Genomic DNA, 16,415 nt, shown 5'->3' with positions numbered 1-16,415 from the left:
TCAATAAAACCATAATTTACATGGAAGTTTTATAAATACGACCATTTCCAGACTGCTATAAACACATGCAGATGTTATGGATTCCATGATACCATTGATCACAATCGCCCTTAAGAAGATTAAAAAAAGCCCTGGAAATGATGACAGTATTTTAAATTAAGGCTATATTTTTGGGTTTATTTGTACTGGATCAAATGTTGAATCTTTATTTTGAGAAGAGATTTGGATAACTGAATTTGTGTTCTTCCAGGTGGTTAAAGCAATATTTAGACATTATTATCCTGTTAAGTTCTTTCTACCATTAAATAGACAATGTCTCAAGACAATATAAGGCTAGACAAAAGATACATTTAATCAAATCAATTTAAATATAAATTTGTATATGTACATACAGATATTGAATTGATTTTAATTTTAATGTATCTTTGGTATATTGCATATCTGTTGTCTGTGTATGCATGTTAATGTAACAATTAGGAATGTAAATGTTCCTTGCCAACATTAAGCCATTACAGTTTACAGTATAGAACCTGAACAATGGGATATTTTGAATAATTTATATACAGTATTTTCACTCAACCAGAGTTCCCTAATACTAAAATCACTGATTTCCTATACTCAATTATCAATCTGAACATCGTTCCATAACTTTTTACATAAAATTTTTACTTTGAAATGGATTTGACTGGTAAAATTTCATGCCACTAGTTTTTTCAATTATTATTCCTCTTCTAATTAAAGAAATACAAATTAAATTGATATAAAAATTTGAAACCTTATAAAAAAAAATGTTTTTGTTTTATTTTTAATTTATATTTTGGAGAAGCTCATGAACTATAATACATGTTTTAATATCTATCCTACTCATTCTAAAGTGTCCATGTACAATATAACATTTACATAGTGGCATTGAAAAATCAATAAATAGGTCAAATACTGGCACACTATGACCTACATTCCTTATATTGACATTATAGCCTGATACTGTAGATAATTTCATTGTGGTTTTTAGTACCAGTAATTTATCTCAACTTAGTACTTAGTCTGTACTAATCTTTTACTTTTCAGCAGTCAACCAGGATTTTCAGTTATGCTTTTGTGCAATATTTCAAATGAAATTCCATAATTTTCAGGTGTTAATACTTATTCTTATACAAACAAAATTAGGAATCATTTTTCAGAGTGATGAGTCACCAATGCAGTATGGTAGAGTTTTTAACCTACCGATAGCTATTGGAATAGTACTCAGAAATAAAATATTTTACTGATCTACACTATTAAATCATGTCTTTCTCAGATAATTTCAAACACAGATTTCCAAGAAAATGTAGCATGTTCAAATAACACTACGAGTTAGATCAAACTATTCCTATTAATTCTATGTTCCTCCAAATTTTGGACAAAAGAAAATGAAAACGTCAAGCTATCCCAACTCTTCAGTATAGGTACCTCAGTTATGAATAGACAAAATCAGATGTCCAAAAGAGAGGATTCTATTGCAAAATTGCATTTTGAGCACAAAGAAAGTGTTCCATCATTGTCTATCATAAATTTACATTTAACACAGAATTTATTTTGAATTGTGTCAAATGCATCTGTCATCTGACAATTTGTAGACTAACAATTGATTAATCCCTTTTAGAATACACAAATTTCTTAAAAAACAATAAGATTACTATAACTAATGAATATAACTCACCTCTTGGATCTACATTCTTCATCCATGATCCTAGAAAATAATAAATAAATAATATGTTACAGAAGAATAAATTTTACCTTTTACATGATTCCTGCAAAATACTAGTAGTATATAAAATTACATTGAAATCGTGCACAGTTAATCTTCATTTATATATTATGATAAGCGTGCTTCAGGTAGCTCAGCAAAAAGCAAAGAATAAAGCTTATAAATGTGAATAATATTGATGCATCTTATGAGAAAATCTTAGCATTGAACTTCAATTCTAAAAAAAGTAGAAGACAAAAAATAGGAGGCTAGCTCAGCTTGTTGAAGGTGAACAGGGGTATTTGGGATCAGGGCTGTCAAGAAAAAGAGTAAGCTTACAAACAAGACCCTCACATGAAAAGAAAGAAATGTTGATAGTAGAGTAAGAGATAGACTTAATCAGGAATTTTTTTTTTAAATATAGTACTTAAATAACATATATCTCTGACATTTTATTAATTGGAACTGAAAATACAGTAATTAATTAGTGTGTTTAGTAAGTAACAAATCAAATTGTTTTCAAGTGTTATAGAGCAACTCAGCAGGAGCATAAATGATCGGGTCGGTTTTAATTCCACATTTCATAATCTGAAAAATTGTACAATGTGAATTAAAATGATAATGGATGGGGTAGTCAGATTTCAGTTTGACGATTACAGTTAAAAACAGGCATTAAAAATATTCTTTCCAAAGACAACAAAAATGTAAAATTAACATTTGACATTATGCAGGAAAAAATAATAAGTCTTAGTGGTCAAATTGATAAGTTGCCAAGTCATTTAAGGAAGAAATTATGAACCTTATGCAATCATGACAAGCTAGTGGCTTAAACTATATAAGATTACTCAATCCATTCATTGATAACAGGTATATCAAAGGTTGAGTTAACAGGTCATCAATCTTTATTATAATGATTATCATAATCCAGATTTATCAAACTTCATATGATTACATAATATTATTCTTGATTCTGGATTGAACTCAATCCAGGTTTTAGATATGGCGAATGAACTTTGACCATGTCACTATCTAAACATAGACAGCTTTCATGACATTGCAAATGTACTGAATTCAACCATTCATCGGAAAAGGATTAAATTGAAGATTTTCTTTCAGCTTCAAAACAGTAGTGATAGTCTTGGAATAATTTTCCTATTCATGTTATCTGCCTAGTCATTCTAAGAATGAAAAATATTATTTTGAAGCTGATATTCCAATTCTATAAGATGACCAGTATACATGTATTTGATTTACCACCGAATGCGGGAAGAGAGTAGCTCAAATAAAGTCATGATAATGGTGCACATATCACCAATCGGTCTATTTGCTGAATTAAGATACAATCATTAAACGAAAAAGAAATTAACAAAATAATCACTAGTGAAACAAATTAACAGTTTTATATAATTATTTCATAAAATGAAAGAAACCTAAAAGAAGGTGAAGCATGCAAACAATAAACAAACAATTGCAGGCAAAGTGCAAATGGTCAGACAGAAAAGCTATTCACCAAGTGTTTGTGTCATCCATTCAGGCAAAGCTATAAGAAAGTAGCACAGCAAAATCAAAATACAGAAAAATGATTTTTTCATATTGAGCAGTACAAGTACATCAATGTAAGCTAACAGTTGGTACTCTAGACAATTATGATACTTAAATATACCAGTCATTAAAAGAATAAGAAAATGCTAACTGATTCAAAGCAACCCAAAGCATCTTCAACGCAAATTTGGTCATGGCATAAGAGACTGTTACAACATCAGTCTATCCTTAAAATGAAAAATTTTAATTTACCAACCCATTTATACCAAGCTCAATAAAGTACATTATTACCATATGATTTGAAGTATCGTGACAAGTGCATATAAGCTTTGACAAAATGAAAAAGTATTTAAAGCAATTCACATATACAAAAGGCATCTTCACAAGATAAATCTATCAAGTTTATAAGGACTACATAGTATTTAGTGGACTAGATTAGAAAATATCATTGTGGTTCAAATGGTTTGAAATAAAAGCAATTGAAGCTTAAAGCACAACAAAACTTAGTCCATATACATAAATAACAAAGTTATAGATTAAATGAAAAACAGATATTTAGTACTAGTAGGGCTATCTTTCAACAATTAGTGGCTTACTCAGTATCAGTGAGTCTATATCAACAAGTTATGCAGACATAGAGTGCTCCTTACCTATATAGAATTAACCAGTCTATAAGAATCTAATTATGAGTATGACATAGTCCAAGATATTCCATAAAATTTGAAAATCAATAGAGGAATATTAGGATAGCCTTTATGTAGTTTATTATAGTGATAGTTTACAAGCATTGAATAATAACTTGTAGGCCTACTGTACCAGTCTTTGTGCAAGCTAAGACAGTGTCTGATTTGATTTCAATACCAGCATGCTTGACTTCATAAAAGCTGTTACGAATGAAATTATAATAACAAAAATTTGTTTTCTAAGCATATTCTACCTAAACATGCCTTGCTATAATTTTGATAAATGAGACATTGAATCCAATGCCACTATCTACGGTAAACATTTATAAAAATGATGATATTGATAGGCCAAACAACATAATAAATTTACCTTCTGACTTGGTTTCTTCATGTGTCACTGATACTGATTTAGGCTCTGATTTCATATAGCTCGGCTCAGGGGTGGGAGGTGGGGTAGGGTCATGGGTAGTGGCTGGAGGAGGGGAGGAAGAATCTACACCAGTACTTGGCGGATTAAAAAAGTTAAGAGGATTTGAACCAGGTTCTGAAGATGTTTCAGTACTTTCAGTTGGGTATGAAGGTTCATCACCAAAAGAAATAAGGGGGTTGGATTCAACTGGCGTAGCCTCCGACGCACCAGCAGCATACAAATCCTCTTCTGCTAGATTCTCATTGCCAAATGAGGTTGATGTTATTTCACCATCTTGATCAAATCCAACATTTTCTGCCTCAGGTCCTGCATCGTATTTTTCGACTCGCTCAAAATCTCCAAAACTGTTGCTTTCGGGTTGACTATTCGAAGATTCTGCATGAAAGTCTGCCATTATGAAATATCCAGGAAGATAAATTCCTTCACACTTTAAGTAAACTGTTCTCTATAATGACAATGACAAGCAAGTGAAGCTAGGTATTCTACGTTTTATTTTTTCGATCTTAGTAATCTAACTGGCGGAAATCAGACTAATGGCGGAGCTGTAAGCGCATGCGTAATGATACTTTCTTGGTAATTCATCAACATCATCACAAGCCATAGTTTTTATCCTCTTCGTGTATACTAGCCATTTTTTGTTTGTTTAACGTTGTATCAATTCATTCAGAATCAAAGTGAAGCAAGGAAAGATTAGTTAAGATTAAACAAACAACCAAATAACAAACTTTTCTGTTACTCAACAGATTTGGACATATTTCCTTTGTTTTTGGAGAATCATATACAATGTTAGACCAAAACAGCTGTCGGATGTCTCCAGCCTCTGATAAGCTATTTGGACTGACTGATGTCGGCTGGTACACGTAGAGAAAATAAAATAGGCCATGTTGAATGGCGACTTTCCACATCTCAGCAGATGTGGGGGTCTTAATACTTCGGATCTACAAAACCCAGATATGTTTTGAAAGAAGAATATATTTGTAGTTCAGTCATATCATCAGTTCTCTCTAAACCATTTATATCACGTCTCCGGTTCCATCAAAGTTTATCGCATCGGACATTTAAAACTGGCGCTTCAACGTGGGGGAGGGACAAAACGAAAGTTACGGTGATGCCCAAAACAAATTTACAATCCTCGTAAAGGTAATTTGATTTTGTGTTGGAAAAAACGCATCTTCGGAAAATTAAACATGAAACAGATCTTATTTTTTCTGACTCCAGCTGACAACTGACTAAATATCCATTAGAATCTGGAATAGAAGCAGATGTTTCGGACTAATTCAATGGTAGATTGATTTTACTATTTGCGTTTTAATTTTCAGGGGCCAGTATATATGTGATATTTTGGGATATTCATTGTCATGCATTTGTATCGTCTTTTCACTTTTTACAATGTTTTTGATTGGATAGCACATATCACTTTTTACTCTATTAGCCTATTGGGCAAAATTAGACCGAACATAGTTTAAAAATTGGCGGAATGTGGAAATCTGTAGAATATATTTGTATTCAATAAAATATCTACCTTTATCTATCTGGATGACAAGTATGATGCGTTCAAAGCTCAACTGTAAATATTTGCTAATAAGCTCTAAATATTGAATTTTCATTCTGAAAAGTGGAAGAGTAGACTTGAGATGAGCCTATAAAATGATTGAAAGAAAAAACCTATTTCTTAAAAAATTTTCTGCGATAGCAATTTGTGCAATAGGATCTTATGACGTCACCAACCCGTCATTGTATGCAAACGCTATATCAGAAGGGTGACGTCCTAGATTAAAAACATGACAATATTTGTGTACTAATAATGGTGACAGATTCACCTCTTTCTAAACGGATTCGATCTTCTGCAGGTATATAAAAATCATGTATTTGTATTTGTTATTGACTGATGTAAATCAATACATAACACTGACAGCCTTTGTAGGCCTAAATTCCTTAAGATAGAGGGCCAACACCAGTTGATAGCTAAAGCAAAATGTGATTTTAACCAGAAAATCAATGACGTTTTTACTTTGAGAAATTAGTATTTCCCACGACTTCCCAAGCTGTTACACTTGATCAATTCCATGGCCACGTTCAATAAGATATTTGCCAGAAATGACGTTGTTAGAATTTCATAAGAAAATTTGAGCCACGTTTGAGCAGATATAAATAAGACAAGTGCATGCAACATTAGCCTAAAATTGCATTGTATTCGATACCAGAGACTCCCTATTTACAGAATTCAATCCACTATGTCCAGGAATATCATCTGGGGTTTTCTTCTGATAGTTCTTTATCACGGGTAAGTTAATATATTATCAGTAGGCCTAATGGCGACAGACTGGATTAAGAATTTTGAGACATTTATTTTCATCGTCTTTGAATTGTTGGAGTATGCTTCCATTCTTATCCTGTTCCTTTCATGATGAAGATGGATAACTTTGAGAGTCAAAAGCGAGTATTGTATTAATTGGTTATCTTATGTGTTAACTTTTTTGCCTTCGATTTATCGTATGTCAGGAAATCCAACTATTAATCAAGGAAGGTTATTGCAACCCAACTTAATAAGAAGACCACCTTCATCGCGAGCATCCTTTGCCTTCTTTCATGAAAAATAAGCACTCTGCTCAATTTTGACAATATCTCATCAGAGGATTCACCTTTATTTTTCAGAGCAAATGCCAAAGTCTGTGACATCAAAAATTGGTATAAAGATCTTCAAAAAGACAACTTAATTGTTTCCAATCTAAATCTTGAACAAGAGGAACTAATCGAGAAGATAGAAAAGAAAATCAGAAATTCTAAATTTTCTGGGAATGGCAAAGTAAACTGTGAAATTTTGGATGGATACGAGTTAATATTATCTACGGACCCTAACCGCCATAAGCGGAAAGCTCCAACTAAAATTAAAACCTTCGAAAAAGATTCAGGGAGAACGCGCGATAATGTAAAATATAAGCAAAAATCAAACGATAATGAAGATGACGAAGACAATCCCAGAAGGAAGTATAAGAAATATACAAGCAGTAAGAAGAGAGAGAACGATGAAGATGATGATGCCAAGAAAAACGACAAGAAGGACCACACTCTAAAGCAAGACGAAGAGAAGTCAGAGATCCAAAGCAAAAATGAGAATATCAATAAGAACGAAAAATCTCCAGAACCTGCTGTAACTGAAGAACAAAAGGAGTATGATCCAACAGAGAGTGACGTTGATGAAACAGAATTACTCGAAGAGGAGTTGCCAAGTTCTACTGAAAAGCTAACAGAGGAATCTATTGGAAACAAGAATGATAAAGAATCAATCAATCAAATGCCGAATGAAAAGGTTGCATTGCACAAACTGGAAGGACACAATGCTTCGACAGACAAACCAAGGATACCCAAGCTAAACGAAGTTTGTTCAAAATATACTAATAAATGTTCACGTTTGTGCTATTACGGGCATCAAAATCAACAGTCTCGTCTCCAATATCCTCTCTTATATTCTCAAAATAAGACTCAAAACGACCCCCAATCCACAAACCCCATACAGGTAAACGAAGAACGTAACCCGAAATCCTACGAGGAAAGTAGCGATAGTGGTATCAAATCTGTGAAACCATCTGATGACGAGTCTTATAGTGGGAATATTGGTGAAGGCAATAGAGGTACTGGCACCACGGGTGAAAAGTCAGAAGTCAATGGTATTGCGGATGACCAACAAGACGTCAGCGGCACCGCAGATAAACAGCAAGAGGTCAGCGGCACCAAAGAAAAACAGCAAGAAGTCAGCGGCACCAAACATAAACAACTAGAAGTTAACGACATTGCGGATAAACAGCAAGCCGATAAGGAAGATCTTGTAGAGAAAGACACTGTCCAAAAGGAAGATGATAAGCAGGAGAAAAAGTTCGCTTCTGATGATACGAATGATAAGGAGACAGAAAGGGATCCTAAAATGACTAGTTCAGATCAACTTAATTTAAACCTGAACAATATTGATGTACTCATTCAACAGCAAGCAACAGAATATTCAACCAAAATAAGCCAATTAGAAATCTTATTGATGAAACTAGAAAACAAATTCCTAAATCAACAACTGCATAAACAAAATGATTCAAATTCATTTTCAAAATTAGAGTTCCAGATAGTAAAACTCGAAAATGAACTTTTGAAATTAAATCAAAGTTATTACAAACTAAGTTCAGAAAATGAGGTGTTAAGAAACCAAGACAGACAACGGAGTAAGTCCTATGCTGCTCTACCAGAAGGAAACTCCACAAAGCATACAGAACTCATAACCCAACAACAAGTAAGAATTTCACAATTAACAGATTGGTTAACAAATCAAACCACCAACCTCAACCAACTACAAGATAAGTCAGATTCACTAGCTGTTCAAAATCAGGCTCTTTATCAAATTGTTATGAATCAAACAGCACTGATATCAAATATAATGCAGAAAGTGCAGGATTTATCCAACGAAAATCTATCTTATAGAAAAGAAACACAAGATTTGAAATCCAAGATAAACTCTCACGATGCATCTGTAAAAATATTAGAGAAACTGGAGAGTTTGGGGAGCAAGAGGGATACTGTTGATGTAAAACAGAAGCAGAAACAAAAACAGTTCCATTTTCTCCCAGATGCTCCTGAAGCTTCTATCAATCGACATTTGTGGAAGTGCAATGGTCTGCTGAGTCCTCAGATCTGCTACATGTATTCTATTCTTCTGTCTCCCTGTCCACCATTCTCTACCGTTTATTGGCGTAAATGTCCTAAGTATATTTATGAGAAAACAGCATCTTTCTTCGTGGAGTTTTTAAAGAAGTTCCCAAATGGTACTGAAGCAGCTAAACCTGAAGACATCAAAGAAAAGTTAACCCAAAAACCCGTTGATCCGCAGGTTCAATTTGGTAAAAAGCAACCGATCCTAAAACAAGAAGCAGTTATTGATCAAACTAAAGAAGCCGAGGAGTCAGAAGGTAATAAACAAGGCGTCACGAAGGAAGATGTCCAAAATGTGGAGGACAAGACCGAGAAAGGCAAGATTGAAGAAGAAAATGAAGAAGAAAAGAAAGAGGAGAGTAAGGATGGAGGGGACAAAAAGGAAGACGAGCAAGAGCGGGTTTTGGTAAGAGATGACGAAGATGAAGATGATAAAGGTGATACTGGTAGACCGATCAAATATAATACATCAAGTCTTAAAAAGCCTAAAGGTAGGTATAATTTGTAAAAGGGGAATTCTTTATAGGTTTTCCACAAACGGGTAATCTAATTTCCAGCATGTTATCATCAAAATCCAGTAGGCTTGTGTACATCCGTCTCCCATCCTCAATTCTAATATCACGGGATATATAAATATATTTCAAATGGTTGTAGAATTATTAGAAACCTTCACAATGAAGGCATTTAAGGTACATCATAACGATTCTAGCAACTCTATGTCTTACCATTGTGTTGGAGGCCTTCCTACGAAAACAGCACACTTGGCCAAATGTCGCAATGTTACCTTTTGATCTTGATTTAATTTCAGATTGTTATGAAGTATATCAGAGGGGATCGGCGAGAAATGGTGTTTATAAGATATTTTTACCTGGTCTCAAATATTATGTTGATGTTTACTGTGATATGAAGAATGGCGGTTGGACATTGATTCAAAAAAGATCAAGTGGAGACGTTGATTTCTTTAAGGATTGGAAGGCATATAAAGAAGGTTTCGGGGGTATGTTGTTAAAAGGAAATGTATTTTTCTGCTTCTGTCTTCTAACACTAGTCCACGTATTTGTCTACTGACACAACTACACGTTTTTATCAACTGTGTGCTAACACTGGCTTATGCATTTGTATGCTTACCCTTTTCTGTACATTTGTCCTCTGTCTGCTGACAGTGGTCCATGGCATTGTCTATTAACTCTACAAGTGTTGTAGTCTCTTGTCCTCTTAAGATGCTGAATCAGACCTTTGTTTAGTGTTATGTATTTGAAGAGGCTTGACCCTGTCGTTCTCCACTGTCCTCTGTAGATAAGGCCTTTGTCACTGTCAGTAGATACTGGACCAGGTCTCCGTCTATTGTCAGTAGATACTGAACCAGGCCTTTGTCTGTTGCCCATTGCAACTAGATACTGGACCAGGCCTTTTTGACTACTGTTAAGTGCCTGTAGATTCTGAACCGGACCTTTGTTTTCGGTTCTGTGTCTGAAGATACTGGGCCAGGCCTTTTTCTACTGTTCAGTACCTGTAGGTACTGGACCAGGGCTTTGTCTACTATCCTCTTGGATACTAGATCAGGCCTATGTCTGTTGTCCTGTCTACTATAGCTACATTCATGACTTCATTTTCTACTTTTGTTTTTTCAGTTAACACTGGTGAACATTATCTAGGGAATGATTTTATTCACTTCTTAACCAACCAAGGTCATTATTCCTTACATGTGGAACTAGTGAATTGGAAGAAAGAGAAAAGACAGGCTATGTATAAAGATTTCTGGATTGATGAAGAAGATGATGGTTACAAGCTACATATTGAAGGTTATGATGGTGATGCAGGAGATGGACTTTCTAAACATAATGAGATGAAATTCAGTACTCATGATGTAGACAATGATCAAGTCATCAAACAGTTTGGAGGGAGTTGTGCAAAGAGATTTCATGGCGCTGGCTGGTATTATAAATGTTATTCTTCCAATTTAAATGGACAATATTATGAAGATGGTGTTGTGCCACCTAAAAAGTTTGATGGTGTTGCATGGAAGCCATGGACTGGTCCAAACTATTCTCTAAAAGAAGTAGTGTTAAAAGTGCGACCTAAAGATGTCTTATAACCTTGACAATTAAAAAAATGTGGGCCATATACTTAAATCATGATCTGGACTGTGATAAATGAAATGGAAACAGATAATTTTGCTCAACTCTAATTCTAACATGTCAAGAGCAATTTACAAAGATAAAGTCATCTAAACATTTGCTATATCAGTTGGTTGAGCCCTCCATATCACTTTTCAAAATTGAATTCATTCTACTGTAAATGTTGGGACTGTGTCATTTTGATTCGAGGATGAAGTCTCCTGGTATATCTCTCTGGGAAACATGTACAATTTAATTTTCATTTTACTTCAATTATTTCTGAATCTTCTATGGCAGGCAATTCTCCTTTGAAAGCACAAAATAATATTTTCTCTGTGTATATTGGAAATAATTAGATAGTCATATATCATGTGATCTAAATATGAATTCATTTGTAAATATCACATTTTCATTTTCAGTAAATTCATTTTCATTTATATCAATAAAATACACAACTTTTAAAACGTTTGTCTATTAAATTTCATTTGTGTGTTCAAAATGATGAAAGCAGCATTGATGAAAGCTTAGTTAAAATCAACGCAAAGGAGGTTCTCTACCCATTGAACGTGTATTTGGGTCACTTCAGGCTTCTATATACACCATTGCAATGTCCTATCTGACTACTATGGTTTTTGATTATGATAGGAATCATGCCAATAGAAACTAAAATTGTACCAGGTGGTGTAAATGGTGGTAGATTACAACTGAACATCTGCTTCCAGCTATCCAAGACCACATACACACAACAAATCAAAAAGGAGACTTAGCCCCTGAACTCTCCAGATTTTAAGATTAAAAAACAGTTATGGATTAATCTCTTTCTTCATATCAAACTCAATTCAATATATCAAAGAAATTGAGACTAAATCATAAAAAATTTCACAGCTGAATTGTAGTCTTGTTTGCATTGAAAAGTCTTTATTCTTAAACTTTCCATCTTCAATTAAAAGGTTTACTTCATTTTTTTCCAAAAAATAACTTAGTTTTTAAAACTTTTGGAACTAACCTAATAGTTAATGATATTCTAGTTTGTCTAGTTTTAATATTGTCTATATTGATATCACTACACTGTTTAATATTACATATCCTATCATCAACCATGTCCTCAGTTTGTTCCTTTATACCATGTAGATATTTAGTATACATATCATCTTTAACTATCACTAAACTTCTAGGTTCTAAATAAACTGAACAAACATGCCTATCTTCAAATTTCTTGCTCTATAAGAAAGAAGTAGTTAAATTTTACAACCGAGGATAAAATCTAAAGATGATTTTGGTGGTTCAAGCCACTTTTGAAACAATATTTAGATGACTGTATATCCCATTTTATACGCCACCATGAAATGGGGGACGTTTTTTGCCGTCACCCATGTCAGTCGATCCGTCCGTTCACACACAATTGCTCGTAAACACTCTACAAGACGAATTTTGACAAAACTTATTATGAGTGTTCGTAATCACCAAAGGATAAACCTATTGAAAATCAGAAGAATCGAAAAATATTTAGTATAAGTTATTGCTCTTGTTCTTGAAAACGCGTTCAATTTTTAGCTCGTAAACACTCTAGAAGGGACAATTCTTGATGGATTTTAACAAAACTTAGCATGAGTGTTCGTAATCACCCAAGGATGAATCCTATTGAAAATCAGAAGAATCGAAAAATATTTAGTATGAGTTATTGCCCTTGTTCTTGAAAACGCGTTCAATTTTTAGCTCGTAAACACTCTAGAAGACACAATTCTTGATGGATTTTGACGAAACTTGGCATGAGTGTTTGTTATCAACCAAGGATAAACCCTACTGAAAATCAGAAAAATCGAAAAATATTTAGGAAGAGTTATTGCCCTAGTTCTTGAAAACACGTTCAATTTTTAGCTCGTAAACACTCCAGAAGGCACAATTCTTGACGGATTTTGACGAAACTTGGTGCGAGTGTTCGTAATCACCCAAGGCTGAACCCTATTGAAAATCAGAAGAATCGAAAAATATTTAGTATGAGTTATTGCCCTTGTTCTTGAAAACGCTTTCAAATTTAGCTCTTAAACACTAAAAGGCATGATTCTTGCTGGATTTTGACAAAACTTAGTTTTATTATTCATTCCCGTGCTGAAGATTGAATATTTGCCTTCTAGAGTTTTCACGAGCTAAAAATTGAACACATTTTCAAGAACAAGGGAAATAACTCATACTCAATATTATTCAGTATCGCCCTAAAGAGTTCAAAAGAAGTGTATGACTGAAGGTTGAATATTTCATACTGGTGATTGTTACTGTACTGCTTAATATTTTTATTCAAAATCAAAGCTGCCAGTGGGTGTATATTACCTTGCCTGGCAAGCTATCTTAATTCAAATGAATGCACATACTGATACATAATACAGGCCTTGGGGAAAGTATTCTCTTGGATGTTGGGGCGTGCCTCTGGTTATTTCCATTATCAAGCTTTTACAGGTTAATATTTACTACATTCCCAAATCAATACAAATACATACCATATTTTCAGAACATGGCTCACTTTTATCTTCTGCTTTTCCTTGATTAATATGTGTATAAAAATCTAGCACAGTTGATGATCCTAAACTTATTGTTGTTACAGTGGGATAAAATAAAGGTCCATCTTCATGTGGCTGAAATAGAAATGCGTAAACACTTGATTTATGTCAAAATATTGGCAATACATTGAAATTCATTTCTGCAACATGAGATAAACTCTCAAGGTATAATAATTAAAACAGAACCTGTATTCAATTATTAATTTCTATATTACTGTAGAACTAGAGACTGAACTGATTATATTACCATAATTCCTTGTCCTGGTGAATATTCATTAACTAAAACATGATTAGGTTTCTTTCCTTCAAATAAATCTAACTTTCCTATTTTATCACAATATAAATCTAACCACTGAAAATAACAAGAAACAAGATAGTAATTATCATAACCTGTGTAAATAACATACAATAAGCCAAATAAGTTGATATATAATTTTCAATATTATAACTGAAAGTTGTTGCATGGAAAATTCAAAAGAGCAAATTTGTTAAACTTTTTACACTAAAAGTTTCCAATCACTTAGTTAGTTATTAAAGCCTTTAACTGGCAAAATGAATTGTTTTTACATTCATTTGTTTTCTAATGACATCTGACCCCATCCAGGACATACAATATCCATATGGAAAGTCTTTTACTGAAAATCTGCAACAATCAACAACATGTACATAATAATGAATTAACTTATAACACATGTATAGTGGCTATCCATACCTGTGGAATATCTTCTGCTACCATACCTTTAGGATGGGGTAAACCACCTACAATAAAATAAATTATATACTAATTATAATATAATAAAACAGATATCATCACTAGGTTTCATATTTCACATAGTGGTGATAGATAAAATGTCACACTATTGCAACTGTGGAAGTAAAGACTTAAAACCCACAATGGGACGTAACATCTAATTCAACTTTGATAACATTTGTCAGCTGCTAGTTAAAATGAAATCAAGAATCAATTCTTTGCAAATAGTAGAGAATCAGTATAAGAAGTTACCCCAATTTTGTAATCTTCTGTTAGATAAATGTGTCCATTTTGGTTTTGGTGCAGAATAAACATGGTCAATTAACTTCTGTTCTTCTTCTTGGCTTATAAAGTTGGGAATATAGATAATAGTATCAGGAATCTACAAAAACATTTAAAAACTATCAAGTTGGTCAAAAAGAACGGATTTAAAACCATAATTACATGACTTGTTTTCAAATCAAAACTCTTTATCCCAGTTGGCAGAAGAGGTTCAGGTAAGCTGTTCAAGTAATGTCTGGATTGAGAACAGACATGAAAGGAGCTGATTCAGCCATTTTCAGTAGATACCCTGCACTTAATAATTCCTTTTTGACAAATGAATAAAACCTAGCGAATCTATTTCTGCGTGGCAAAATACTGTGGTGGTGAGTGTATCTGTCTGCGACTACTGTGAGTGTGATTGTGAGTGGATTGACAATAATTATTCATTATCACAGACAATGGTTAAATCACATCAAAAGATAATGTCACCTCTGCAACGATGCAATGACTGATCAAAGACATCTCAAATGTCTTTTGGTATATACTTTTATCACACTTTTAACACTACATCTTTTGCAGGAGAGAAAATCATTAAAAACTAAAATATTTTAAAAATGAAAGAAGGAAACACCGGAAACGATCATCTGAGAAATATGATTGGCCAAAATCTTTCAACTATTTTTAAATGACCAATCTATGATTAGCTGATATTAATATCTTCTTCCGGTTACCATTGTGAAGAAAATCATTAAATATTTTCAAATGAGAATAAACCAAATTTAGGCCATAATTTGTTGGCTGAATGGCTGTAGAAAGATAGCAAAAGGTAACTTAAATGATAGTATCTACTGTTGTGGCATTTGAATTATATTGCTTTAATATTTCATTGAAATTTTTCGTCTGAAGTGCCTATGGAGACGTGAAAGTGAAAGTAGACTGACAACATTGATTTCAGTTAGATCTGTCTTGGAGACAAAATTTTAGCATTTCTTTAATATATTTGTACAGCTCTTCCTTTGTATGCTGTTACATCTGTCACTGACAGTCCTGTCCAGCAACCTAGATGTGTTCCTGAATGGGTAGGCTACACTGTACCATGTATCACAGATAATCTTTACACTGGTTCCTTACTCGAAACTCAAGTTAATGTTATGAATTGGCAGATTGTCTCATTACTAAATGCAATATTCATGATATAAAAAAGGGCCAAAATTGGAATCCATGTATTTCCTATATAAATATATTCCATTTCCAAATCTCTATAAATAGACCTTGTACTCAACTTGTGGGCCTAATTGGTAGATCAGTAGAGTTGTCTGCAATATGTTATCATTGAAATAAGGATTATGTATATTAAAGATAATATTAAAGATTATTTCCAGCTTATTTGTAGTGTAAAAGAATGTTAGTGTGTTCGAAATATAAATTCATACCACTGAGGACTAAGGAATTTTTGTGTTGGCATATTTCGAAAATGTACTTAGTCTTGTATTTTTTGTTTAGATGGCAAAAGTTGGCAATGAGGTCATCAAAAATAGATCCAAATATTTACGCTATGATGACTTACCAACAGATCGATTTACACCAAGAACATATCAGGTTAGTTGATAGTAGATATATTTTATCAGCTTCATTATTTAAAGTTATTTTATGAG

General features: G+C 33.3%; 3 protein-coding genes across 3 annotated transcripts; 1 reads left to right on the top strand and 2 right to left on the bottom strand.

Annotated features, from left to right (window-relative positions):
* Positions 1–4,897, bottom strand: LOTGIDRAFT_230376 (hypothetical protein; the record flags this gene model as incomplete). The annotated part of the gene is made up of 3 exons (XM_009048097.1): positions 4,322–4,897; positions 1,700–1,729; positions 1–131 (listed from the first exon to the last, which is right to left on the bottom strand). The coding sequence occupies exons 1-3, from the start codon at positions 4,773–4,775 to the stop codon at positions 1–3; spliced, it is 615 nt and encodes a 204-aa protein (XP_009046345.1). The 5' UTR covers positions 4,776–4,897.
* A 4,941-nt stretch (positions 4,898–9,838) lies between these two features.
* Positions 9,839–11,650, top strand: LOTGIDRAFT_185616 (hypothetical protein). The gene is made up of 2 exons (XM_009048096.1): positions 9,839–10,070; positions 10,705–11,650. The coding sequence occupies exons 1-2, from the start codon at positions 9,851–9,853 to the stop codon at positions 11,166–11,168; spliced, it is 684 nt and encodes a 227-aa protein (XP_009046344.1). The 5' UTR covers positions 9,839–9,850; the 3' UTR covers positions 11,169–11,650.
* Positions 11,651–12,147: 497 nt separating this feature from the next.
* Positions 12,148–15,494, bottom strand: LOTGIDRAFT_156824 (hypothetical protein; the record flags this gene model as incomplete). Its single annotated transcript, XM_009048095.1, has 6 exons — positions 12,148–12,411; positions 13,686–13,820; positions 13,993–14,097; positions 14,458–14,504; positions 14,749–14,878; positions 15,492–15,494. The coding sequence occupies 6 exons, from the start codon at positions 15,492–15,494 to the stop codon at positions 12,148–12,150; spliced, it is 684 nt and encodes a 227-aa protein (XP_009046343.1).
* Positions 15,495–16,415: the final 921 nt, after the last annotated feature.

The sequence above is a fragment of the Lottia gigantea genome, assembly GCF_000327385.1.
Source record: "Lottia gigantea unplaced genomic scaffold LOTGIsca_12, whole genome shotgun sequence".
Lineage (NCBI taxonomy): Eukaryota > Metazoa > Mollusca > Gastropoda > Lottiidae > Lottia > Lottia gigantea.
The sequence above is the reverse complement of the archived record's forward strand: the minus strand, read 5'-3'. Positions and strand labels throughout refer to the sequence as shown.

Bases quoted from the DNA above. Each gene is read 5' to 3' on its own strand.
- LOTGIDRAFT_185616 (XM_009048096.1), top strand. From the start codon at position 9,851: ATGTTACCTTTTGATCTTGATTTAATTTCAGATTGTTATGAAGTATAT. The intron at 10,071-10,704 runs GTATGTTGTTAA...TTGTTTTTTCAG, and splicing joins ATATAAAGAAGGTTTCGGGG to TTAACACTGGTGAACATTAT.